We start from the raw sequence: 26,412 nt of genomic DNA, 5'->3' as shown, positions 1-26,412 counted from the left end.
AGGTATACCTGACTTTGTGCAACGAGTACGAACCAGTCATTTCCCTTTCAGGTAGACCCAAGTGTGTAGTTTGTTCACCGTTTGACTGGCTGTCAGGGGGAGGGCGAGAGCGGCACGACCTGTTAATAGGCGCGCCAGTGCGGCCGGCAGGAGGACACACGGTCGGGCCACCCACGCAGGGCCGGCAGCGCTAGTTGCGGGCGCCGCCGCCAGGGCGCGCCAGGGCGCGCGCCGCCGCTCGGGGCCGGCCTGCGCGCCGGTGGGCAGTGCGGACTGCGATGTGGTAGCGCGAGGCGGCGGCCGCCATGCACACCCCCGTAGCCACCATGGAGCGGCCCTCCTCGTCCTCGGCCGGCCTCTCCACCAGTCGCGACGACCAGGACAACTTCACCAACAGGTCGGTGCCCGCCGTCGCCTGCGTCTGTCGTGTGCCCGCCAGTGGACCCAGTGTGCGAAAATCCTTCCTTCCCCCCACAGTGTCGCTTATCGGACGCTCTCGTGCGGCGGCCGCTCACGCCGCCAGCGAGTGGAATGTGTGCTAGTGGAACGCAGAAATGTCGCCAAACCTACCCTCTTTGTGCAGTTGTTAACGGAATCGCTCTTTGTTTGTAAACATTTTCACTGTGGATCCACACAGCGTGCATTCCGTCGACGTCAATGACAGCGTGTGTGGGGGTGGGTGGAGTGGGGAGAGAGTGTAGCCTGCATCACGTGAGGAATCGATACCGCCTTGTGTCGTACCCTACCGCACTGTGGGCTCCGCAGCCGTCACGTACGGCGTCTTGCGTCTGCGGAAGACCCACGCCGCCGACAAGCGGCTCGAGGGTCAAACCTACGGACAGACGCAGCTCATCCGAGCCCCCTCGATGCACACATCAACGCTGCTTAACCTACCCCTGTATTTTTTGTTTCTTACCATACAAATATCGGCTGTTGCACGTCATGTTTATTTCTTTCGTGCACGATGCGTTTTCTCACTAAAGTGACAAATTTGTGCCTGCTGTTTCCGTCGTACTTTAATTTTGCTTGTAACTACACTTTAGTGATAAATAATACTGTTTGCATCACTTGTATGTTACCGAAACGAAACAGCAGCTTCCAGAAAGCATCGGGTTCAGCATGTCGTAATAGTAGCTAAACCCACATGGCAACGGAGACTATTTTTCTACACTCGTTTAGCGCGCGAATTACATAAAATATGTAAGAAACGTAGCAATTGCTTTCTTTTTAAAAATTAAGCCATGTTTCACCAGTATCCGGCTTTCAACTACCATTTTATACTGGATGAAAAATATATAAGTCGTCGTGTACACACAACCTCGATACGGAAAGAAATTAGTGTGAAACATTTTCGATATGACGCGTACAACGTGTCTGTTCACTTGGGTTAATGTAATTCGTGATGCTTCGCTCAAGACGCGATGTGTAAATATGATTCCTTCCTTTCTCTGACGATATCAACAGTTAAAATTGCTGTTTAAAATCACGTCACAGTTAACGAAATACAATATCGTGTAATTTAATAACCAGTGCAATCTCGACAAAACAAAAGAAAGATAAATCGTATCTGTGTCAATTACACTCGAAGCCTTAACATGGGGTATCTTAAAAAGTACGCTTTGCGTCACATTCTATAACGTTTTGTGGAATATAGACGTTGGTTACAAAAAAATTGTTGAAAAGTGTATGTGAGACTACTTATAATGAGAATCCAATGTTTGAAAAACATTGCTACTCGCAATTTTTGCGTTTCTATAGCGAAACGTGTTAAATATGGCGCGAACGTATACATCAGTCTGTTCCTACAACCTTTATTTCGCATCCACATTTCTTGGCATCACCAACTTTGGGCATCATATCACTTTCCGACCTAACCTAGATCTCGGGCAATGCTATAGGTCAGTCTGTCGCTTAACCAAGGTTTCGGGACGGGAGAGTTCCACTCCAGCCCCGTTCTGTTAATTTATCATGAAACGAACTGTTTCATTTTGTTAATTGTGGAGTGGAAAAGTGGAACAATGACTCATATGCCTTAAGAGTTGAGTTAATCTTCCGAAAGTGGTAGGTGTAGCGAGAGGTGAAAAAATATTCTCTCTGAGGACAAATGTTATCATCAGTCACATTATTCTGCCACTGTTTTACAGAATTTCCCTTCACTCTCTATAAGACGGCTAGATGTTATTGGTCACCAGACACAAAAAGCTTTCGTCAAACCAACTGTGTATGTGGAGTGTGAGATTAATTATGTGTAATTTCAGTCATGGCGAGAACTGTCAACTTGGTATTTTCACGTTCCCAAAAAAAAAAGTTAACTTTTAGAACTGAGGAGCTGTCTTCCAGTTAATAACAGCGTTCTATCACACCTCACGTTCCATATCAAGCTGGTGTCTGGTGGTTGTGGTTGTTATCAAAGTTGTAGGGCGCTGATCACTCGGCAGTTAAGCCCCTTTGCAGACAGTAGAGACGAGTCTGGTTGAAATGCGTTTAAACAACAATAAGTTTTAAAACCAAATAGAATGGTCACAGCGATCATGATTTATAATAAACGCGCACCCATTTAGGCCCAAAAAAACAACACGAAATAGAGATAAATGGAATAACTGTCGATAAACTATATTATAAAAGTGCATAACAAAAACATTTACAACAGCTCAGATGACTATGCCAGCTCAGATGACTATGCCTGTGTGAGCACTTTGAAACGATGACTGAGCCAGTCGCTCTGTAATATCCCAAAATCTCCCTGCCGGTGATTTGGAAAGGCCAGACAACACATACAACCTTATGCCGTATATCACACTCGCCTTAATGTCCTATAAAAGACAGGGATCGGTCCTCAGGTTAAAATATAGAATAGCACAGTTAAATATGATGTATCGACACCCGACTTCTCACGTCGGATTCTTTCTTAATTTATACACTGTTTGCCACCTTGTACACGCAAATTTGAATACATGCTTACATTTGCATTACTTAGCGTTCTTAAAACACGTTGATGGTAGACTAGTGATCTGAAAACTGGTTCGTAATAAATAAACGTTAGTAGAATAAAACAGTTTGTTTGCTACTCAACATTAAATATCTGAAACATAAGAGCATTATGATAACTGTTAATCTGCATCACAAGAAGGCCGTCTGCACGAAAACACTGTATTTACCGATGCTGTGATTGAATTTCATGTAATGTTTCGGCTCGCCTTCGTTTTAAATATGCGCGAGAAAGTAATCCAAGCCATTTTAGTGCACTGGGCTGTTAGTATACCTGGCAAAACCACAGTTATCTTAAGCGTAAATGATGCACGGGCCTACTACAATGTCGGTCGAATGTTGCAGGAATATAATCTGGATGTGCACGCGACTTTATCCTTGCTCGAAGGTAGTCAATGATCTTCGTGGAAGGAAAAGTTGGAAAGGAGAATTTGAATAGACCTATATATTAAAGTAGACTTTTCCCATGATGATAAAGCTGAAAATTCAAAAAACACTAGGACTGAATATATCCTGCAGCTCGACCCTCTACTGCCGTTGCTATCTTGAAGTCAGCTAGTCTTCCCACGCCGCATCCACGGATCGAAAAGGCCGCTTATTAAACAGTACAGTGGCAAGTAACCACTCAGGAGAGCGCGAATGCTGTCACACTGCCCCTTCGCGTTCCTGCACCGCAGCTTACCGTATTTGGTCTTCTTCGACAAATGCTTTCTATGTTGCGTTGCAGCACAGCGGAGTCCTCACAAAACACGCAAGTATCGAGGATGGATAGGCCACCCTCGCAGTCCATAAACTGTGTTCGAGGCATCTTCGCTAACTTCTGTGAAGATAAGATAGCAATTGGAAGTGAAATTAAGAGAAAGATGTGCACCAGCTCTGGCGCTGTCAAATGAAAAGTAAAACCTTGTCTCGAAACTGAAGTTTAACTATATCGTCAACTGAATTTAAGATGATATTCGTAGTTAGAGAATGAATGCAGTCGGGCCGCCGGTTCGCGAAGGCTGGCTGCTGAAAGAAACATAAGTAACGTCTGTCTCTCACGTGGAAATGTTTCTGTTACACCTGGGAAACGCAGGGAAACTTCACTTTTGCTTTTAAGTTGGTTGTGCTTTACCTAGAAGCCTGAAATATCGTACATAATTTTTCTTAGATCTGTATTCTTTCTTCATTCCTTTCGAAGAAACGCCTCCTTTACGTTTTCCATGAAGTCTGGATTGTGAATGTAAGGATTTTAGAAGGGAAGACAAATGGTAGACTTCGATTTTATTGGGAGAAGGAGACTATGTATAGGACACTAGTGCGACACATTGTTTAGTACTGTTAGTGTTTGGGATCTGCACTGTGTCGGATTAAAGGAAGACATCGAAGGAATTCAGAGGCGGTCTGCTAGATTTGTTACCGGCAGTTTCGAACAGTACGCATTATTTCGAGGATGCTAGGGAACTCCGATGGGAATCGCTGGATGGAAGGCGACATTATTTTCCTGGAGGAGTATTGAGAAAATTTGCAGGACCGGCATTTGAGGCTGACTGCGGAACGATTCTACTGCGGCCAATGCACATTTCGCGGAAGGGTCACGAAGATAGGATTGGAGAGATTAGGGCTCATACGGAGACACATAGACAGTCGTTTTTTCCCTCTCTGTTTGCGAGTGGAACAGAAAAGGAAATTAGTTGGAGTGATAGTAATAGTACACGATGACCTACGCCATGCGCCGGTCGTTGGCTTTTGGAGTCTCCACGCCGACATAGATGTTACGTATCTCATTTTTACTTTCTCGTCTCCAGCTCTAGTCTGTCCTATGCAAGCCTCTTCATCTCTGCGTAACTACTGTACACTGCCTCATTATGAACCAACTTCTTGTAATGAACCCTTGACCTCCCCGCAAAAATTTTACCTCCCATCTGCCCCCGCACCCACTGCTGCCAGCCCCCCCCCCCCCCCCCTATTACCAAGTTACCAGTTCCTCCTTGACTGAGGACTTGTTCTATCAGCTGACACCCTGTTTTAATAACATTGTGCCATAAATTTCTTTTTTTCTCCATTTAGTACCTCTTCAGTAGTTAGCCGACGAATTCATCTAATTTACAGCATCTTCTACCGGAGAAATTTTTTTCAAATTATTTTCTTCGTGTCTGCATCGTTTATCGCGCCACGTCGCCACTTTAAATATCAATAAACTTGCAAATAATTAGTTACAACGTCGTACTTTTTCACACATAATAATGTTTTCTGTGCCGAAGTGTTACCAGATAAAACTGTGGTAATATGTAGATCTTGCCAAAATATCACCTTGGTGTGGAGACAAGCAAATAGCCCTTAACGTCGCAAAAAACAATAGATGCAATTACCTTTGATTAAAAGAATCGTTAGAGGCAATTTTAAACTGTCAAGTCATAAAAACTGCCTGAACTAACAGCATGTAGAGAGAGTGGAATACATACATGAGCTCGCTTGAAAACGAAAGAGACAGCTTGCAGATGACTCATACTGGAATGTGGTATAGCAGTCCAGATTGCAATGGGGCTCACGATCCACGGCTTCCGCGGTCAGAAAAGTAGAACCCATGTCTCGGACCCTTAAGAATGCGGGTTGGTCGCGGGATCCACGCCGCCCTAGGTTAGGGATGTCCTCCCGTTCAAAGCAAATCTGGTTGAAATTATAAAACATTCTTCCAGTCTGTCGTAACAAGGAGAAATGGCAGTGATTATCCTGACCATAAAGATAAAAAAATGAGCCTCTAAAGCTTAAATTAAGAATTAGTGGTATTTTTACCAGTTCGTTTAGCGTTACGCAAGGTGCACCACGAGGAGTCGAACTCATACCCAGAAGTATTTACATTATTTTCTATTTTGATATATACTTACAAATTCGTCATATTAGCCTATTACATATGCCCATCTTCAATAATTTCACATATTGCATTCTTGTAATTTTTCCAGCACTGAAGTTCGCCACTTGCTGTTTTATGAATTTTAAAACCAGTCAACACATTTCCTTTTTCTTGTTTTTCTTTTTTTTTTAATGGATGCAATTTTGTTGTCTTGTTCAATTTGCTTCAGTACCTCAATAAAACCTGTCTGTATCTAGGATGCAGGGATGGAATAGAGTATTGTACTTGCTGTGGAAACTTTCGGAAGCACTGGTGGTTTTCTGTTTCTTGGAACTTCGTCCTGCCCACATGGACGGAGCAAAGAGTGCGTCTATATAAATATTAAGGCATCGTTGAAATTACGTCCTCAACAGAACACTCACCAACCATGCCAGGAACCAACATTGCCAAACCTAATATGTAGGACAGTAACTTGCGATTTCATTTATGTGCCAATGGTCATCTCCAAGTCCCTCTGTGTCTTTATCGCCACCTGCTCGGTGTTAGATGAAATTTTCATCTTTGGCTTGTTATCTCGGACCACACCTCGTTTCCAGCTTTCATAACGCTTTCTTCAAAATCTGAAAACACTGTTCTGGATAATTTCAGACCTAGATTATCACATTTATCAACAACTGTCGAAAAAGACATGCTGGTAAGATCTTTTCTTATCGTCAAAAAAAAAAAAAAAAAAAAAAAAAAAAAAAAAAAAAAAAAAAAAAACGCACAATCTAATGTCCATTAACAAGCCTATGGATCATAAATAGCTGACAAAAAACTTGGTGCATTACGGTTTTTTTGTCAGCGCCATTATGTAACAATAAATAAACCCCACCTGTACCTTTCACACTTGACGTGTTCAGAATGGTATGAACCTTCTGAATATTAATAGGTAATATCGGTAGAATTTTTCGTCTAGCTTTGTAAATGGATTTGTGTAAGCAGTCGGCATTTTTAACAGCTATTTTTTCAGTGTGTTCTTCTGTTAGCTGATAATATATAAGTTTTGATGGATTCTTCTGTATATCTCGTGTAGGTCTCCTCGTCAGACCGCTATTTCCTGTACCCGAATTTTGCCACCAGTTATTTCTGCGTGGTTGTGGTAGGTTTGACTCTCCAGCACATCTGCGCCTTCAATGGAGGCAGTTTTAATGAAACTTTGTAACTCTTAATGTTGCACGTCCATCGGGCTACACCAACTTTTAACGATTTTTGGAATCCGTAAGCATAACCGTTCTGAGTACCATTTTCCTTTCCGTTCTACTTGCTGTAACTACAGTCACATCAGAGAACTTGTTCACTATGAAATTATTAGTCGTATACTGAAACATGAGCCCACAAACTACCACTCTGAGAAAGCTAGTTGGGTTCTGGAGGCACGGGCCCTACTGCCGGCTAAGCCTGGCTGGTTACGAGAGGCATGGGTCTTGTTCCAGTTCCAATCACGGGGAATCTCGAGCGTATGTAAACAAAGGCAGTGCGAAAGAACGTAGGTTTATTTTTGCTTGGTGGGAGCCCACGGCGGAGTGGTTTAAATATCTCAAATGACAGAAAATAAAGGCGGGCGTCAGGTATTTTTCGCAAAAGTACCTACAAGATTCCAAGAACTGGTTTTTACGGGTGAATATCCCTGTATAAAAGTGAATTCCCGAAGATGAAATTAGCCTAATAAGAGATGATGTACACAAATATGAGTATAAGAGATGAATCTTCCCGTATTGCATGCGGGATGGGAACGTAGACAAACTGGAATGTATAACACAATGAATATTACCTATCCTTTGTCCTGCATTAATAAAAATTCGTAGAGTGTAGATGTAGAAATCTATGTTAATGCTGGGCAAGTTTTGCAAATGAGTACAAATAAGACTGATTTGCAGATCAAGCGAAGTTGTATATAACGAAAATTTATTGGAATAGCCTGAACGTCGCTTTCTCGTGTATTTCTTATCTTTCTTTTGGCATCCATCCCATTTAAACATTCTGGTCTTTGAATTCTTCTTAATTCAGCTCTTTTCTGTTAGCTTTTTGAAGCTTGGAGGCTTACATATAGCGAGTATACAGCTTGGAGCTAGTTAAGGAGACGCTCCACAATTTCGACTAGGTTATTTCTTGATTACACAGACATCCTGTGCAACTCCATACATCAAACTAGACTCCTGCGTCTTTTCTCCATTCTGATCCTTGAGATTCGTGACTACACCACCGGTGTAATCACGATCCAGGTTTCGGAAATACTACGTTTCTCGTAAGAGCTTGGTGTTTGGTGTGAATGACGGTCTCTCCCTCTAGTCTGAATAGTGCATTAGTGTGTGAGGTTCTTGCCAAATCGGCCCGAAGGATGAAGTTCGATGATTTCAGCCGCTAAAGTTATAAGCAATCTGCTTAATACTTAAGAAAGTGTAACGGAGGTGCTAAGGGAACTTTAATGCATACATTATTTTAAAGAAAAGATTATTCTACTCGCAAAACTCTTTGATAAATTTAAAGAGCGTATATTTCAGATAGACTCTGAAACTCTTCCATTGTCTTCATCTTGTATTTTCCGTACGTACCCAAAGAACAAAGTAACAGCCGCGCGGGGTAGCCGAGCGATCACAGCGCCTTGCCACGGGTCCCCCCGCCAGAAGTTCGAGTCCTCTCTTGGGCATGGGGGTGTGTAAGCCTAGGGACCGATGACCTCAGCAGTTTGGTCGCATAAGACTTACTCCAAATTTCCAATAAAATAACAGACTTAGGGCACATCCGTTGTGCAGACCATCAGAATTTGCTTGCTCTTCTCGCGAATGAAATAGAAAAACAGTCTTCATCTTGCATTGTAGAGGTACTGAATTGTTGCTGAACTACGAAGAGCGGTTCGTTTGCCTCAGCCTGAATCAGTTTCAGTGCAGCCCGCGAATGTGTTTGGCCCTATTCTCGGTTTTGTATAACATGCAAACTTTTAAGTTTAATTTGGAGAGTGCGTACCGAAAGTGTTCTGCCTTGGATACAGAGAAAGAAGAAAAAAGTGAAAATATGAAGGAAATCTTTTTGTACTCGTTAGGAAGAAACAGAATTACAAACAGATCGAATATTGACTCACACAATTACAGATTTGTTACTGTTAAGTGTGACACAATCTATACGGGAAAAAGCGCTTGTATTCCTGTGTGAATCAGAACCCACTGAATCTAGTCTGGGTGTAGCTCAAAAATGGCTCTGAGCACTATGGGACTTAACATCTGAGGTCATCAGTCCCATAGAACTTAGAACTACTTAATCCTAACTAACCTAAGGACATCACACACATCCATACCCGAGGCACGATTCGAACCTGCGACCGTAGCCAGGGCCGGCCTTTGCCATCCAGGTGCCCCGGGCGAGTCGTCCAGTTGGCGCCCTTTATTGTATAAATGGCGAACCTGGCAGTGCTTCGCAACACGGTATTTGACTGTTTTCTAGAAATCGTCTTAAGTGGTTAATGGCGTCATCTTATGATCATAACATGGTTTTTTCCATCGTAAATTTGAGTATTTTATTTTTTTAAATGGAAATGAAATCCAAATAATCTGAAAGCCTGCTAAGACGCTCCATGTGAGTCTTGTGTAGCCTGTGACGTCAGTCCAGCATGCTGCTGTCGCTGCCGTAACAGTCAGTATAGCAGTGATATATTGTTTGGGCATTCACGTTTTGGGAAATTGTCTAAAAAATTGCGTAGTACTGCACTGTACATCTACAACAACTCCAGAAAATTGTTTTTGCGTGTTCCAAACAAAGAAAAGATGCGTAAAATGTGGTTGAAACAGGCTCGTATATCCCAAATATTTCTTTTCTTTTCTGAAGCACCCCTGTACTAAAGCGAACAAAACAAAACAAAAATTATTCAAATTGGTCAAGCCATTTCTTTGGTTTGGTGAGACTAACACACAACAATTGATTTTTATATATAGGAGGTAATATGTATAACGAAAAAACACTAATTTTGAATTGGGTACCATATTTTTATTGAATTTAATATAACTGTAAGCCATAAACCTATATTTTCTGTCAGTCATCTGAACACAAAACATATTACGCCTAATGAAAAACAATTATAAACGACTAAAATTTTACTGTTCTCGCTTTTCTGTCGGCAAAGTCTCTGATCAGATTAGCAAAGTCCAGGTTTTCTGCAACTTCATTTTCAATGGACAGTGAGGCCAAACTGGTTAGTCTTGTTTGAGACATTGTAGACCGCAAGTACGTTTTTATCAACTTCAGTTTGGAAAAACTGCGTTCGCCGCTTGCGACAGTCACTGGTATTGTTAGCAAAATACGTAACGTTATCCAGATGTTGGGATATAACTCTTGAAGATTATGCTTTTTTATGAAGTTTAAGGCTTCAATAGGCGTTGCCTGGCTGTCTTCGAGATAGTGTTGCAGGCCTAAAATTTCGTCGCACAGCAAATTTCCATCAATATCTGACTTCATGTTGACAGTTAACTTTTCTTGTAATTTAGAACAGCATTGTATTAGTTCTTCTTTATTTTGATTTTTTTTTTAAATGTCAAACAAGAAACTCCACGTCGCAGAAAATTCTTGCATCTGTTCAAATCTTTCTTTCATGGATATGTGCACGGTGTCCAACAGTGCATTGAAAAACTCTACTTTAAACTTCTTTTTTTGGGTCAGTTATTTGATCATCAACAGCCTCTTCACCCGGCCTGCGTTTAATACGTCTTAATCGCATTTGTGGTTTAAATAATGGCTGCGTATCAAGATCCGAAGCCAGTTCAGTTGCTGTTACAATAGCTTGTTCGAAACCTGTTTGTCTATATGTTTCCAAATAAGAGCAACATTTGTAAAGGATTCCCATAAACTCGACAAAGTTGATTGTGGGTGACTGACTTGCTTTACTCACAACGTTAATTTGAAACAGAACATCATCATACCATGTCGCGACAGAAACAATGAAGCTGAAGTCTTTTAATTGTCCTCCTAGTGTTGTCGCTTCGTGTGACACCGCAGCATCGCTTTGTTCAGTAGCATCGGCCAAGGAAACCAAAGCGTCATGCATTTCGCATAATTGATAACGAACCGCTTTGACGCTATCAATTCGAGCTTCCCAGCGTGTGTCACATTTTTCAGGGTGTATATCTTCAAATGGTCGGTCAAAATTTTCCATCTATTTACCGATCCAGCAAATAGATTAAACATTTTTTTGTAACATTCCGAACAGTGTCACGGATTTTACTGATGATTTTGCCGCATCACACAATACCAAATTATAACTATGGCATCCACATGGCACAAAAAAAGCTAGTGGATTTAACTTCTTAATTCTGTTCTGGACGCCTTTATTTTTCCCCTTCATGTTCGCGCCGTTATCGTAGCCCTGTCCTCTGCAGTCATTAATGTTAAGGTCAAGATTACTCAATGTTTTTAAAATGCTTTCTGTGAGGCCTTCACCGGTTGTATCATCTATTTGCAGAAATGAGATGAAATTTTCTTTTACACTTACGCCATCCTCTGTTATGTCGGCGCATCTTAAAGTTATCGAAAGTTGTTCTTTGTGGCTTATATCTGGAGTACAGTCAGCTATGATTGCATAATACTTTGAACCCTTTATGCGGGATACGATTGTAGACATAACGTGTGATGCCATGAGTTCTATTAATTCATTTTGTATATTTTTGCCGCAATAATGGTCAGCCTAATCACCATTCAATGCCAGTCTGACGTGCTCTTCCATGATTGGATCAAACTTTGCCGATAACTGTACAAGACCTAAGAATTTTCCATTATTGGGGGTAAATAATTTATCTGATAACCCTCTGAATGCCATATTATTTTCAGCCAAATACAAAGTAATGTGCATCAATCTTTGAAGCACATTGCTCCATCGTAAACTTTCTTTAGAAATTAGCTTTTGTTCTTCCTTGTCAATAGTTAATCCAGCTTTAAACCTGATTTCAGCTTCAGTCCATTGAGTAAATGCTTTTTTGTGGTTAGGACTATTTTCATGCAGTTTCAGAGCTTAACTTAAATGTTTACAATTTCTGAAATCCACAGTGGTAGTCAAATTAGTAGTTGACTTTAAATCAAACAGTCGACAACAAAAGCAAAAGACACTGTCGTTTGATACAGAATAAACTAGCCACCGTCGTCTGATAGTTTCTTCGTTTGATAGTTTTCTTGTGTAATGAGTTGAAGAGAAATGACGCCCATTTTCATCTTTTGGAAAGTTATTTAGACATACTTTTGAGGGTCCGCATATTATAATGCGATCTATATCTCTAGCATTAAGTACTTTTGGCCACGTACCTACATCAGAAACATTGTATTCTTTTATTGCAAGAACGTTGATACTTTCATCGACCACAGATGTCATGTGTTGATTTTGACTTGGAGAAATATCAGAGGATTCATGCAAATATGTACTGCGCTGGTCAATTTGATCACCTTCAATAGGTGATTGTATATTTTTTGTGTATAATTGTTCAGTCTGAAGAAATATTTGCTGATACATGGACTTTTGATTCAATATCTGAAGTATTTGCCTTAGAATTTCCTTTAAGGTACTTATAAATATTCATGTGCTTTTTAGTTTCTTCAAGAACTTTTTCTTTTTCAGCTTTTCTTTTCCGATTTTCCGAACCAGAAAGCTTTTTTTTAAATCATTTCCTTCTCTTCTGGCATGATTTAATAATTTGACAAATTATTGCTTGGACACTGCTCTATTTCGCGACCACAATATTCGATCTATAACAAATAAAGAAATTCACCTATCAGTAGACGTAACTAGAAAAAAACCTGAACTGAAAGATAAAAATGTTTTTCGCACCTACCAGAAAATTAAAATGTTGACACAGTCACGACACTCGTTTCACTCACAATTATTCAGCCGCGAAAACATGACCGCTGCCTCCGACTCTTACTGACATGCGGGTGCAAATCGTAGCGCTGCCAACACATGCAGTCTAACAAACATTGTGTGGCGCTGTATTATTTCAGTAAGTTAGGGGAGAATTCTCCATGAATGCAGTGCACGCATTGCGTGATCTATTAATTAATGTACATGAGTCATTAAGTCACAAATATTCGATATAAATACATTCGTATTAATTAAATCATAATGTAATGTATATTTCACAGTCTGTATTTTCTTTTATTTGGAGCGACCGGTAGTTTCTGTTGTAAACGAGAGATGGTGCGGCTGCATGGGCTCTTCCTTGTTGCAGTTCTTGAAACAAATGAGAGAGGCGCTTTGGTAGAGCCCGTGCTAGCCCGCGTCAAACACGGATGGTTGCAGACAATACGAAGATTGCATTCAGCATGATTTCTCTTCTGCTACCCCGAATTCATCGCGCATTCGTGAGATTAGCGACGTATGTTGAATGAGACTGAATAATATTTTAGTTTCGCGAAATGGGTGATTGTAAATTGTAATTTTTTTGTTTTTTACATGCGTTTAGTACGTGGCGCCCCTTGGGCCCCGGCGCCCTGGGCGACAGCCCGAGTCGCCCCACCCTAAAGCCGGCGCTGACCGTAGCGGTCTGGGTGTAGCAACTAGCGGCTTGCGTTAAGGTGGACCGACAAATATTACGTTGTTTTCTGCAGTTACGGACCAGTCAGGAGTGGAACAAAACGAGTAAAACAAATTTTGATATAATTTAGACATAATATTGCCTCCTCTTAGACAGCTGTCCTGCACTCTCTCTGTACGGTACTCCTGTAGCTAGTTTGGTCATTTATAATGTTTGCAGAAATTGTGAGGCGCGTGTTGCCTGAGCGACGGCTCACTCCGACGCAGATGTTGTCCCCGACACGGCATCTACCGCGCCACAGCTTTCCCCTTTGTTTCTCGTGTTGTGCCGCAGACTTGGCGCCAAAAGGCGCCCGTGACGCGTCCCGTACCTGCCTGCCCGAGCAGTTCAAGGAGAACGGCTACGTCGGCTGGAGGAGCCTGCAGGAGGCTTTGTTTACGCGAACCGCGTGTGCACGCGCGAGTAGTTGCTGGCGCCGCCGCGTGAGGGCTCTGCCGTCCGCGCACGCGCTGCATCCGGAGGGGCCGAGCGTCGATCAATAGCCGTGTGTCTGGCTGGATACGGGGGAGGGGAAGAGGGAGAGGAACAGTAGGGGATCGCTGGCCTGTCCTACACTGGCGTCGCGTGCCGAGAGCTGAATGCCTGCTCTCCCCAATGGAGGGTGAGAGCCACTGATAGCCGAGAACGAGCAGCCGACTGACGGGGGGTGGTGCGCGCGTGCGGGCGCACGTCCTGTCGCCTCCAACCCCGCAGCTCCAACAGGGTCGTGTCTAGGAAAGCACCGCGGTGGTCAAACCAACCTCAGGGTTGACAGATTACATAAGACAGAGAACTTAATGACTCTAACGAAAGCTGCCAGAGAGTATAAACCGCCGGCCACAGAGGTCCTCTGTCGTTTGGTTGGTTTGGGAAGAGGGACCAAACAGCGAGGCCATCGGTCCCATCGGTTTAAGGAAGAATGGGGAATGGAGTCGGCCGTCCCCTTTCAAAGGAACCGTCCCGGCATTTGCCTGAAGCGATTTAGGGAAATCACGGAAAACCTAAATCAGGACGGCCGGACGCAGGTTTTGAACCGTCGTCCTCCCGAATGCGAGTGCAGTGTATTAACCACTGCGCCACCTCGCTCGGTGAATGTCCTCTGTCCTGACGGAAGATGACACAAAGAGTGCACTGGAGGCCAGAGCACTGTGATGTCTCTCCCCACCCCCACCCCAACCCACCATGGACTGAACTGTCCGAAAAGCCTGCGGCAAGTGTCCCCCCACCCCTCTCTACCACACGTGGGTTGATTGTGAGTCACCTGTCTCCAACCGCACGCGACATAGTCCCCGTCTTGTCTTCCGACCCACCAAAGCGTAAACCGAGATAACGCGCGATATCTGTTCCTTGGGGAGTTTCACGTGCGTAATGGACAATGCTGGTGCGTGTTATCTCCAGTGCAATGTCACGACACCATTATTTCCAGTCTGCTTTCCAATTTCCGTCTCGGTCGCACACTTAGCTTACTTAATACTACATCTGTACGCCGCAAATCACTGAGTGCACGGAAGACATCCCAGAGATAGCAAGGTGGCGCAGTGGTTACCACATTCGACTCTCATTCGGGAGGACGACGATTCAAACCCCCCTCCAGCTATCCTGTTTTAGGTTTTCCGTGATGGTTCTTTGAAATGGCACTGCCGACTTACTTCCCCATCCTTCCCTAATCCAATGGGACCGATTACCTCGCTGCCTGGTCCCCTCCCCCAAATCAGCCAACCAACCAAGACATTCCGGGGTATCACATATTAGAGTCTTCGCTTAAGGAGCGCGCAAAAAAAAAAAAAAAAAAAAAATGTTCAAATGGCTGTGAGCACTATAGGATTTAACCTCTGAGGTCGTCAGTCCCCTAGAACTTAGAACTACTTAAACCTAACTAACCTAAGGACATTACACACATCCATGCCCGAGGCAGGATTCGAACCTGCGACCATAGCGGTCGCGCGGTTCCAGGCTGAAGTGCCTAGAACCCCTCGGCCACTCCGGCCGCCCTAAGGATCGCAGAAACTCTCTCTGTACATGTTGTAATTAGTGTGTCTCGTTTTCGCCGTCACTATGGGAGCAGTATGTAGGGGCCTGCGGTATTTTCCTAGATTCCTCACTCGATACTTGTTCTTGAAGCTTTACAAGTAGCCTTTCGCGGCGTACTTGGCGTATGTCTTCAGCAATAGCTAATTCACTTTTGTAAACGTTACTGTGACACACTAACGTTAGTCAAATAAACCTGTGACCATTCGTACTGCCCTTCCTTGCATAGATTCAACCACACCTGTTAGTTACATTTTTGGTATGGATCCTACACACTTGTGCAGTATTCTACATTTACATTTATACTCCGCAAGTCACCCAACGGTGTGTTCCGGAGGGCACTTTACGTACCACTGTCATTACCTGCCTTTTCTGTTCCAGTCGCGTATGGTTCGCGGGAAGAACGACTGCCAGAAAGCCTCCATGCGCGCTCGAATTTCTCTAATTTTACATTCTTAATCTCCTTGGGAGATATAAGTAGGGGGAAGCAATATATTCGATACCTCATTCAGAAACGCACCCTCTCGAAACCTGGACAGCAAGCTACACCGCGATGCAGAGCGCCCCTCTTGCAGAGTCTGCCATTTGAGTTTGCTAAACATCTCCGTAACGCTCTCACGCTTACCAAATAACCCTGTGACGAAACGCGCCGCTCTTCTCTGGATCTTCTCTATCTCCTCTGTCAACCCGACCCGGTACGGATCCCAGACTGATGAGCAATACTCAAGCATTCTAGGATGGGTCAGACAAAGCACCTCTGGAAAATTGCTGTATTTTTGCAGTATCTACCGATGAACCGAAGTGTGGCATCTGATTTACTTGAGATTAAGCCTGTGATCATTCCAGAAAAAAAGCCCATTGTCTTGCTCAGATTGGCCGACTGCTGCCTACAAGGCAGCGAGGGGTGTGAGGCACGACTGTGGGACACGTGACCAGCATGTCGCCAGTCCCTGCAGCCCTTTTTGCTGGCGGATGAATCCGGATGATGCCACTACCTCTTTATCCAACCAGCTCCTCATTTGGCTTCACGAGTCTGAGTGGAGCTTGTTCCAGGGGAATCTATCTCCGAAAATATCTGAGGAGGTACCGGGAATCGAACACAGGACCTTCCACAGTGAAAGCATTTAAGGTACCAACAAATAGTTGGGTGAACCCAGTTATGCTTCATTGATATTATAGTCGTACGATACTACGTCTTTTTCGTTTTGTACAGTGCACAACCTTACATTTCTGAACATCTAAGCAAACTGCCAACGTCTCAACCACTTTTAAAATCTTATCGAGATTTGCCTGAACATTTGCGCAGTTTTTTTCCAGCAAGTACTTCTTTATATATACCTGCATCACCTGTGGAAATTCTGTAGCTGCTATTGACTGCCAGGTCTTTTATGCACAAAATGAACGACAAAGGCGCGAACACACTTTCCTGGAGCACCCCTGAAGTTACTCCTTCTTGTTCTCTCTCTGACTCTCTATCCAAGAAAACACGCTACATCCTCCCTACCCAAAAATCCTCAGCGCAGTCTCAAATTTTGTTTGATACCTCATATTGCTGTTTCGTTGTGTGGTACAAAGGAGAGCACACACTACAACAAATAATCCGAATTTTTCTGAGTGTAGAGAAAGCACGCCTTGCTTCGAGTAAGTCTTAGGCCCCAAAAGTAACTGAAATCAGTCCCTCAGACTTCCACCGTCTCCGTCGTGTTTGCACTGTCTCTTTGAGAACAGCATCGTTCATCCGTTCAGAACATAGTACCACAAACACACCCTCTAAACCCTATTAACGCAACTCTCGCATTCGGGACAAGTTCCAACCCCCCCCCCCCCCCCCCCCCTACTAACTCGTCAGATTTGCTTGTTCCGCGTTTTACGTGAAATCACGTAGGTCGAGTGCTGCGACTATTGCTGTAGGAAGTCTACGCCTAGTTCCTTCCTTCCAGACGTGCACAATCCGATCTTGTGCTTCGTCTCTAGTAATCCTGATCTAACTTCGTTTACCCAGAGGCAGTCTAGGAATGAGTGAAGTCTCGGCGGTACCACCTCTCTGCAATGGTTCACACGTGCCGTTAATGTTCCTCGTCGGCTAACGCACAGCCGTCGAGAGAAACAACACGACAGATACCTGACTATAAGTGCACTACAGAATTGGTCAAGTGAACTGTCTAAAGGGTTTCTTTCCTGACAAACTGTGTACCGCTGAGTGAACAGCTGATCTATGCGCCCTAATGTCGGGCAGTGTGTGCCTCGCTTCCGGCGTCGCCTTTTACTGAGAAGTCAGCAAGCTGGTAGTTTGTAAAGTGACAGTGACATAGTTGCAACAGTTTAAACATTTCGAGAAGTTTGATGCGATCTACTCTTATTGACATATTGCATCTTCTGGCCACTGTTTAACTTTTATGTATTCAGTTCAGTTGCTCACATCGTGTTTTGATGTTATTTAGAGTCGAATGGAACGACATAAATGATTCCACAAAATGGTTCTAATGGATCTGAGCACTATGGGACTCAACATCTACGGTCATCAGTCCCCTAGAACTTAGAACTACTTAAACCTAACTAACCTGAGGACATCACACACATCCACGCCCGAGGCAGGATTCGAACCTGCGACCGTAGCAGTCGCGCGGTTTCGGACTGCGCGCCTAGAACCGCTAGACCACCGCGGCCGGCGGTTACGTAGTGTGTAAGCTTAGGGACTGATGACCTTAGCAGTTAAGTCCCATAAGATTTCACACCTATTTGAACACAAATAGGTCGCTTCGTTAACCTTCGCGATACAAAGGCGAAAGGGGAGAGAGTGGTGGGGGGGGGGGGGGGAGAAGGTACTTTATGCTCACCATTTGAAAATATTTTAAAACGTCGAAAAAATATTTATTTTTAACGATTTCTCATACCATATTCCAAGATTATTTTAAATTTTTCAGTAAAACGTAACAAAAAAATTTTAGTAGTGAATGACTTTTTGCAACAAATGATTTTTATTTTCAAGTTCATGACCCTTCTTAGACATTATATACCTTTAGAAAGGGTCGTGAATAAAAATCAACCATAATTAACGAAATCAGTAATTTTTTCCAGTTTTTTGTGGTGGTGATAAAGTACTCCTCCCCTCTGTGTACACATCGCGGAATATGTGTTGGTGTTGCTAAGGTTGTGCTAGTAGATATTTACAAGTTGTGGACCTGATTTACGCACCGGTACCTATTTAATAGGGATGTTGTTAATAAAAGCTAAAAACTATGAACGAATTTTTTGTAGTGGGCGTGAGTTAGCACCCTGCTAGTACGCGTTATGGAAAATGCGTTGGTATTTTTAACGTAAAGGACGTTCACCATAACAGGTATGTTGTCGTTGTCGGATACTGCGACGTCGCTTGAGTTATGGGTGCCGTGTGTGTACAGAGCTGGACTTCTGAGAAGGCCGCTGTCGTCAGGCACGTTTAGCGCGGCCCCCTGCTAATGGATACGCAGCCGCAGCCGTGACGTCACGACGAGCAGGCGTCAGGGTCCAGGCGCCGCTGGCCGCTGAGGGCCGAGTGCTGCCGACGACGGGCACACTCCAGAGGGGGCTGCGGCGCGGCCCCGAGGCCGGCCTGTCCGATGCACGGAAAGCTCTGCGGCGCCAGAGATGTACTCGTAAAACCGTTATCAGGCGTGTTTCCCAGTGCGATTTATTGTCGGCATTGGCAAATGTCAGAGAGCAACAATATGAGGGAATTACAGACTATTTTCGTCCTCGATTAAGGCTGGTCTTCGAAAGACTCGCTGTCTGTGGTATTCAGATCCTGAAATTTCAGCTTTAAAGACGATTAACTGATCCGTAATCCACGTGTGATGAGATAATGCGTTTATTGAGTTACGGTGCAGATTTGAAAGTAATGTATCTGATCCAGCTGTCAATACGAGAAATGGGTAGCTAATCTTCCCTTTCGTTCGTTACGTGCTTCTGCTTAACTGCGATAACTGTTACTGGCTATACAATGAGACGGCGCTGTGTTCGAGGGCCTGGACTCCTACTCGAGAAAAGCATGGGGCCACTCCCGGGTCGCCCACTCAGATTTAATTCTTGTTTTGCGTTTCTCAGTAATTTCAGGATAGTGCAGTGGTGGTCACTTCTACAGAGCGACGATTTCTAGTTTAGTTTCTCATCCATGTTCAACTGGACTCATGATTATTTGCAAATGATCTGAATGTCAACGCGATTTTAAACACTAAAATCTTTTATTCGAGAGCAGAGGATAATGATGATCACTGAACACGGAATAAGTCATCAGCTAAAGTAGCATATGCCGCATTTATCTCGTGGGAAATGTTAGTTGTTCGGTTTGAGGGCCCTTGCTAAGAATGCTCTGAAGAGCTACTGCTTTGTCACGTGTTATCCATCGCTTATAGTTGCACTACGTTCAACTTCGGCCTTTGAAGCGACACAGGGAGAAGCGACCCATCTGTTACGACACTGCTTCTCATCTGAGATTAGTGGCATGAAATCCCCATCCAGACTGGAAGTGTTTCACGGTTTCTCTAAATCACATTTTGCACACCAACCGAGCCCAGCCAGTCTACGCTTTATCTCGTCGACTAGACATTAGATCCAGATCATCCTTAGTTTTTCTTTCCATATTTCCGAGTTGCAAATTTAATGATTTTTATAAATAGAGAAAAGATGGTTTACTAATGGTTTTACATACCAAACGCCGCAGTAGGAAGCAAGCGCGCAACAAGAGGCACAGGAAACCAAATACTGTAAATACATAGAGACTGTTTGCCAACAATACGATACCGGAATATATCAGAGACAGGTTGATTTCCATCACGTGTATGGTAGCTGTGGGGTTTATGGCGGTATGTACAGATAAATGTGTTCACCGTGTCCGTGACAATTTTTTGTGTGGCTGTTATGATCGATGCTGCACGATTCCAAGGCTCGCTTCATCGTATTAGCCCCCCGTTTTGCAACAGACGGCAGTAGACGTAAGTGTTATACAATGAGCCTAGACATTTAAAAACGCAACGCCATGGAAATATTAATAGATTTGTGATTGCATCACAGCCGTAATACAGCGATAGACATAAATATGTGATTTTGCAGCATGAAAGCGGTCGACCCCATGGCTCAAAACCCGCTAAAACATACTTGGAAACGTTGGATAGGAAGTCCTTTCGAAAGTAAAATTCCATCTACCGACTTAACAGAAAATCCTAAAGAGAAATAGAATATCTAAATAAGTTATGATGATTCAGAAATGCAAGTCGCTCAACATGCCACTAGACCTGACTGGATACCAATACCATTCTACACACAGTATGCGAAAGAATATTGTGAAAATTGCTTGTTTAAAAAAAACTGGTGAAATTTGTTTTTAACTACCAAAATTTGTAGTAATTATAATGATAGATGTAAGGAAATGTGTAAACTCCATCTCTGACGATATTATCGTCATGTAAACTTTTCTGTAAAAATTGCGAGGCAATCTAGTGAAACTTTAATACCGTTATTATAAAATCTGATACGTAGCCGTACATCTTGCACTATGGAAGCTCTTATTCCGACGTGTCAGTATTTAAACATTTTCTGGAACATCCTACTATCAGACACGACAGTTCTGATAGAGCACAAAAACAAAAATTAATCACTCTTCCTACAAAACATGAAAAATCAATTCTCTAGTATCTGACTGCGAATTTTAAAATATTCTCTACCGTCTCCTAACGATTATGCTGCTAAGCTCCTGTGCTCAACAGACAACTTGCCTCGTCTTGCCGCTGCAAGTGCGTGACCAACAACAATTCAAAAGAAATACCCCGATCCATGCAGAGCACAACGCATGTTCACAACTGCTGATGCATCTACTCCTATGCTCTTTTTATGTGGAAACTGAATGATCGGGAGGGGTTTGGTCAACAAGCTTTAAGCGGTGTAGAAAATTAAAGAAACCAATAAAAACTTTTAAGTTACTGTATTCTGAGAATGAAGATTCATACATTGACAAATTTTACTGAGACCTTTCTTTTCTTTGAGCAATTTGAAAACTTTAATTATTCCACAATGTCGGTAATCGTTAATCATGTACTAGCTCACAACAAAGATATAAATATTACTCTCAATGTATGCTTATACAAAACTGACAAAATCCCCCCCAGTGCACAAGCAAGTAACAACTTCGTGCAGCAAAAAAGGCAAATTACCAAAAATCCTCAATCAGTCTCACCGGGTCGGTTAGGCTGAGACCTGTCCCAACGTGCGGATTCTCTCCACGCCAGGCTGTATCCCATTACTCTCAACAACTGATCGCACGCCACCACACGATAATAATATATCACCCCCAGAGTTTGTGTCAGCACGCTACAGCAGAATCAATAGCCAGCTTTCCAAAAATTGTTAGATTTCAACGTTTATTACAATAACTAATAGGAATAAAAATCCGAAATTCAGTTATTTCAGAAACCGCTGATGTTGAGCGCTTTTAAAAGTCACGTTAAACTGGCGGGAAGACAACCGATATAATCGCAAACCGGTTGGTCCAGCCATAACCGCCATCCCTAGCACGGAATATCAGAGAGTAGCTGTGTGATTGGATTGAAGAGTTTGTAACAAACAGAGCACAGCATGTCACTCTCGACGGAAAGAAATCTTCAGACTTTAAAAGTAACTTCGTGTGTGCTCCAGATGGGTGTCATAAGACCATTACTTTTCACAATATACACTACTGGCCGCTAAAATCGCTACAGCAAGGAGAAATCAGATGATAAACGGGTATTCAATGGACAAATATATCATGCTAGAACTGACATGTGATTACATTTTCACGCAATTTGGGTGCATAGATCCTGAGAAATCAGTACCCAGAACAACCACCTCTGGCCGTAATAACGGCCTTGATACGCCTGGGAATTGAGTCAAACAGAGCTTGGATGGCGTATAGAGGTGCAGCTGCCCATCCAGCTTCAACATGATACCACAGTTCATCAAGAGTAGTGACTGGCGTATTGTGATGAGCCAGTTGCTCGGCTACCATTAACCAGACGATTTCAATTGGTGGGAGATCGAGAGAATGTGCTGGCCAGGGCAGCAGTCGAACATTTTCTGTATCCAGAAAGGCCCGTACAGGACCTGGAACATGCATTATCCTGCTGAAATGTAGGGTTTTGCAAGGATCGAATGAAGGGTAGAGCCACGGGTCGTAACACATCTGAAATGTAACGTCCCCTGTTCAAAGTGCCGTCAATACGAACAAGAGGTGACCGAGACGTGTAACCAATGCCACCCCATGCCATCACGCCGGGTGATACGCCAGTATGGCGATGACGAATACAGGCTTCCAATGTGCGTTCACCGCTATGTCGCCAAACACGGATGCGGCCATCATGATGCTGTAAACAGAACCTGGATTCATCGGAAAAAATGACGTTTTGCTATTAGTGCACTCAGTTTCGTCGTTGAGTACACCATCGCAGGCGCTCCTGTCTCTGATGCAGCGTCAAGGGTAACCGCAGCCAGGGTCTCCGAGCTGATAGTCCGTGCTGCTGCAAACGTCGTCTAACTGTTCGTGCAGATGGTTGTTGTCTTGCAAGTGTCCCCATCTGTTGACTCAGGGATCGGGACGTGGCTGCACGATCCGTTACAGCCGTGCGGATAAGACACTTGTCATCTCGACTGCTAGTGATACGAGGCCGTTGGGATCCAGCACGGCGTTCCGTATTACCTTCCTGAACCCACCGATTCCATATTCTGCTAACAGTCATTGGATCTCGACCAACGCGAGCAGCATTATCGCGATACGATAAACAGCAATCTCGATAGGCTACAATCCGACCTTTATCAAAATCGGAAACGTAATGGTACGCATTTCTCGTCCTTACACGAGGCATCACAACAACGTTTCACCGGTCAACTGCTGTTTGTGTATGAGAAATTGGTTGGAAACTTTCCTCACGTCAGCACGTTGTAGGTGTCGCCACCGGCGCCAACCTTGTGTGAATGCCCTGAAAAGCTAATCATCACACCGTCTTCTTCCTGTCGGTTAAATTTCGTGGCTGTAGCACGTCATCTTCGTGGTCTAGCAATTTTAATGGCCAGTAGTGTATGTAAATGACCTAAAGAGGTTCGACACTTGGTGCAAGGATCGGCAGTGGACCCTGCACATAAACAAATGTTGGTGCGCCCGCTGCCGTGCGCCGCGGTTTTGGCGGAACGGTTAGCTTGGCCGGCAGGGCAGGTGGGTGAGTAGCGTACCGCCAGGGAAGGCTGGGCGGACCTGCGGTGGCGATGGGGGGCCTTGGCCGAGTTGCCAGATGAACGCCCGGCACGGCACAGCACAGATACGGGCAGGGCTCAAGGCGACTGCTGCAGCCGGCTGCACCGCAGCCCTGGCTCCGCTATCCCAACTACTCCACCCCCCCCCCCCCCCCCACAGAAAACCACACCAGTTTCGAAATGTACTGTCTCACTTTTGATATTAAGCCACCTCCCGGACAGATATGTTTTCATATTCCAGAATGAATCCTAGACTCTGCAGCAGTGTGAGCGTCGTTTTCATTCATATGTTACTAAACGGTGCAAGTTGCCTATCTAATGGCTTCCAGGGATAACAAAAATCTGTCAGTATTTCATACAACTATTGATCGAGTATAAAAAAAAGCACTCCGTCTTCAGGCCACAAGTGGCCCATCGGGACCATCCGACCGCCGTGTCATCCTCAGTTGAGGATGCGGATAGGAGGGGCGTGGGGTCACCACACCGCTCTCCCGGTTGTTCTGATGGTTTTCTGTGACCGGAGCCGCTACTATTCGGTCGAGTAGCTCCTCAATTCGCATCACGAGGCTGAGTGCACCACGAAAAATGGCAACAGCGCATGGCGGCCTTGATGGTCACCCATCCAAGTGCCGACCACGCCCGGGATCTCACGGGAACACTGCGGCAAGGCCGTTGCCTATTGATGGAATATAAATACTTAAAATACTGAAACTTCCTGGCAGATTAAAACTGTGAGCCGGACCGAGACTCGAACTCCGGGACCTTTGTCTTTCGCGGGCAAGTGCTCTACCAACTGAGCCACCCAAGCACGACTCACGCCCCGTCCTCACAGCTTTACTTCTGCCCGTACCTCGTCTCCTGTCATAGCGTACTATTTAGAAAGCATAACCTTACCTTAAAGTTTTAAGACAATAACTCAAGTATTAAAATTATGCTGAAGCAGCGTAACTCATGGCGCACCAATTACATAAAGTACACTGAGGTGACAAAAGTCGTAGGGCACCACCTAATATGTGGCACTTCCTTCTGCCCGGCGTAGTGTCCAAGTCGACGTGGCATAGACTCAACAGGTCGCTGGGAGTTCCCTGCAGAAATGTTGATCCATGCTGCCTCTATAGCCGTCCATAATTGCGAAAGACTTGCTGGTGCAGGATTTTGTGAACGAACTGACCTCTGGATTATCTCCCATAAAAGTTCCATGGGGTTCATTTCGAGCGTTCTTGAAACCAGTCGCGAACAAATGTGGCCCAGTGACATGACATCGTTGTTCGGGAATATGAAGTCAGTGAATGGTTGGGAATGGTTTGCGAGCAGCCGAACATAACCATTTACCGTCAATGATCGGTTCAGCTGAACCAAAAGACCAAGACGACAGCCCACCCCATTATGTAACCACCACCAGCTTGGACAGTGCCTTGTTGGCAGCTTGAGTCCATGCTTCGTGGGGTCTGCGTCACACACGAACCCTACAATTGGCTCTTACCAAATGAAATCGGGACTCCTCCGCTCTGGCTACAATTTTTCAGACGTCTGACTTCCAACCGGTATGGTCACGAGTCCAGGAGAGACTCTACAGGTGACGACGTGCTGTTAGCAAAAGCACTCGCGTCGATCGTCTGCTGCCGTAGCCCATTACCGCCAAATTGCGCTACACTTTACAAACGGATACGTTCGGCGTACGTCTCACATTGACTCCTACGGTTATTCCACGCAGTGTTCCTTGTCTGTTAGCACTGACAACTCTTCGCAAATGCCACTATTATCTCTCTTTCAGCGAAGTCCGTCGGCCACTGCGCTGACCATGGTAAGACGTAACGCCTGAAATTTGCTGTTGTCGGCACACATTTGACTCTATGGATCTCCAAATATTGAATTACCTACCCATTCGCGAAATGGAATGTCACATGCGTCTAGCTCCAACTACTGGTCTGTGTTCAAAGTCTGTTGGTTCCCGTCGTGTGGCCACACTCAGGTCAGGAAGCTTTTCACATGAATCACTGGAGTATAAAAGACAGCCTCACCAATGCACCTTCTATATCTTGTACGCGTTCCTAGCGCCATCTGTGTACGTGCGTATCTGTATCCCATGGCTTTTGTCATCACAGTGTATATTCATCAGGTATTTGATAAAGAGCACTTAGCTACTCCTAACGAATTTTCCAAACCTGTTCCAATTTTTTTTCTCACTTAACGTCAAATCTTAAACATGTTAACTCATTTGTAACGAAATCTAACGTTTAAAGCTGGTTAATATATGGGAGTTAGATTCCTTGAAGAATGGGGGGCGCAGGTCCTACTGGCTATGAAATAAAGCGCCATTCAAAAAAATCTTAGTGTAGTAAGTATATCTCACGCACGTGCCACTACACGACTCGGTCACCTGGCACGGAACTGATGGCTATCCCACCTGACAGCTATAAAAATAGGCCGGATATGTAGTTTTGTATAATTCTCTCCTTTTGTCCCGTAATTGTCACGGTACTAGACACTCTTTCGTCCCAAAATTCGCGCGATTTTCTGGCCTCAGTTTCTCTAAAGTCTGAATATAACTACGAATCAAATACTTAACAAAGGTTTATCAATAACTTTACGGCAGTTGTAAAGTGAGCACAGGAGTACTTACATAGTGTGCCTTACGTTTTGGCTCGTTATCTGGGTAACATCAACATGCCGCAAGGTTTTGTATTCCTGTCTTTAAAACGGGAACTCATCTGCCTGTAGTTGTTT

General features: G+C 44.2%; 1 protein-coding gene across 1 annotated transcript in view; it reads left to right on the top strand.

Moving 5' to 3' along the window:
- The first annotated feature begins 264 nt into the window (after positions 1–264).
- Positions 265–26,412, top strand: part of LOC124613123 (mitogen-activated protein kinase kinase kinase 13) — a 388,238-nt gene continuing 362,090 nt past the window's right edge. Inside the window, exon 1 of the mRNA XM_047141738.1 lies at positions 265–397. Coding sequence (XP_046997694.1) covers positions 306–397 — 92 coding nt within the window. The 5' untranslated portion in view covers positions 265–305. The remainder of the gene's footprint in view (positions 398–26,412) is intronic.

Source organism: Schistocerca americana, chromosome 4 (assembly GCF_021461395.2).
Source record: "Schistocerca americana isolate TAMUIC-IGC-003095 chromosome 4, iqSchAmer2.1, whole genome shotgun sequence".
NCBI classification, from domain to species: Eukaryota; Metazoa; Arthropoda; class Insecta; order Orthoptera; family Acrididae; genus Schistocerca; species Schistocerca americana.
Note: the sequence above shows the minus strand (reverse complement) of the source record. Positions and strands in the feature narration are given on the sequence as shown.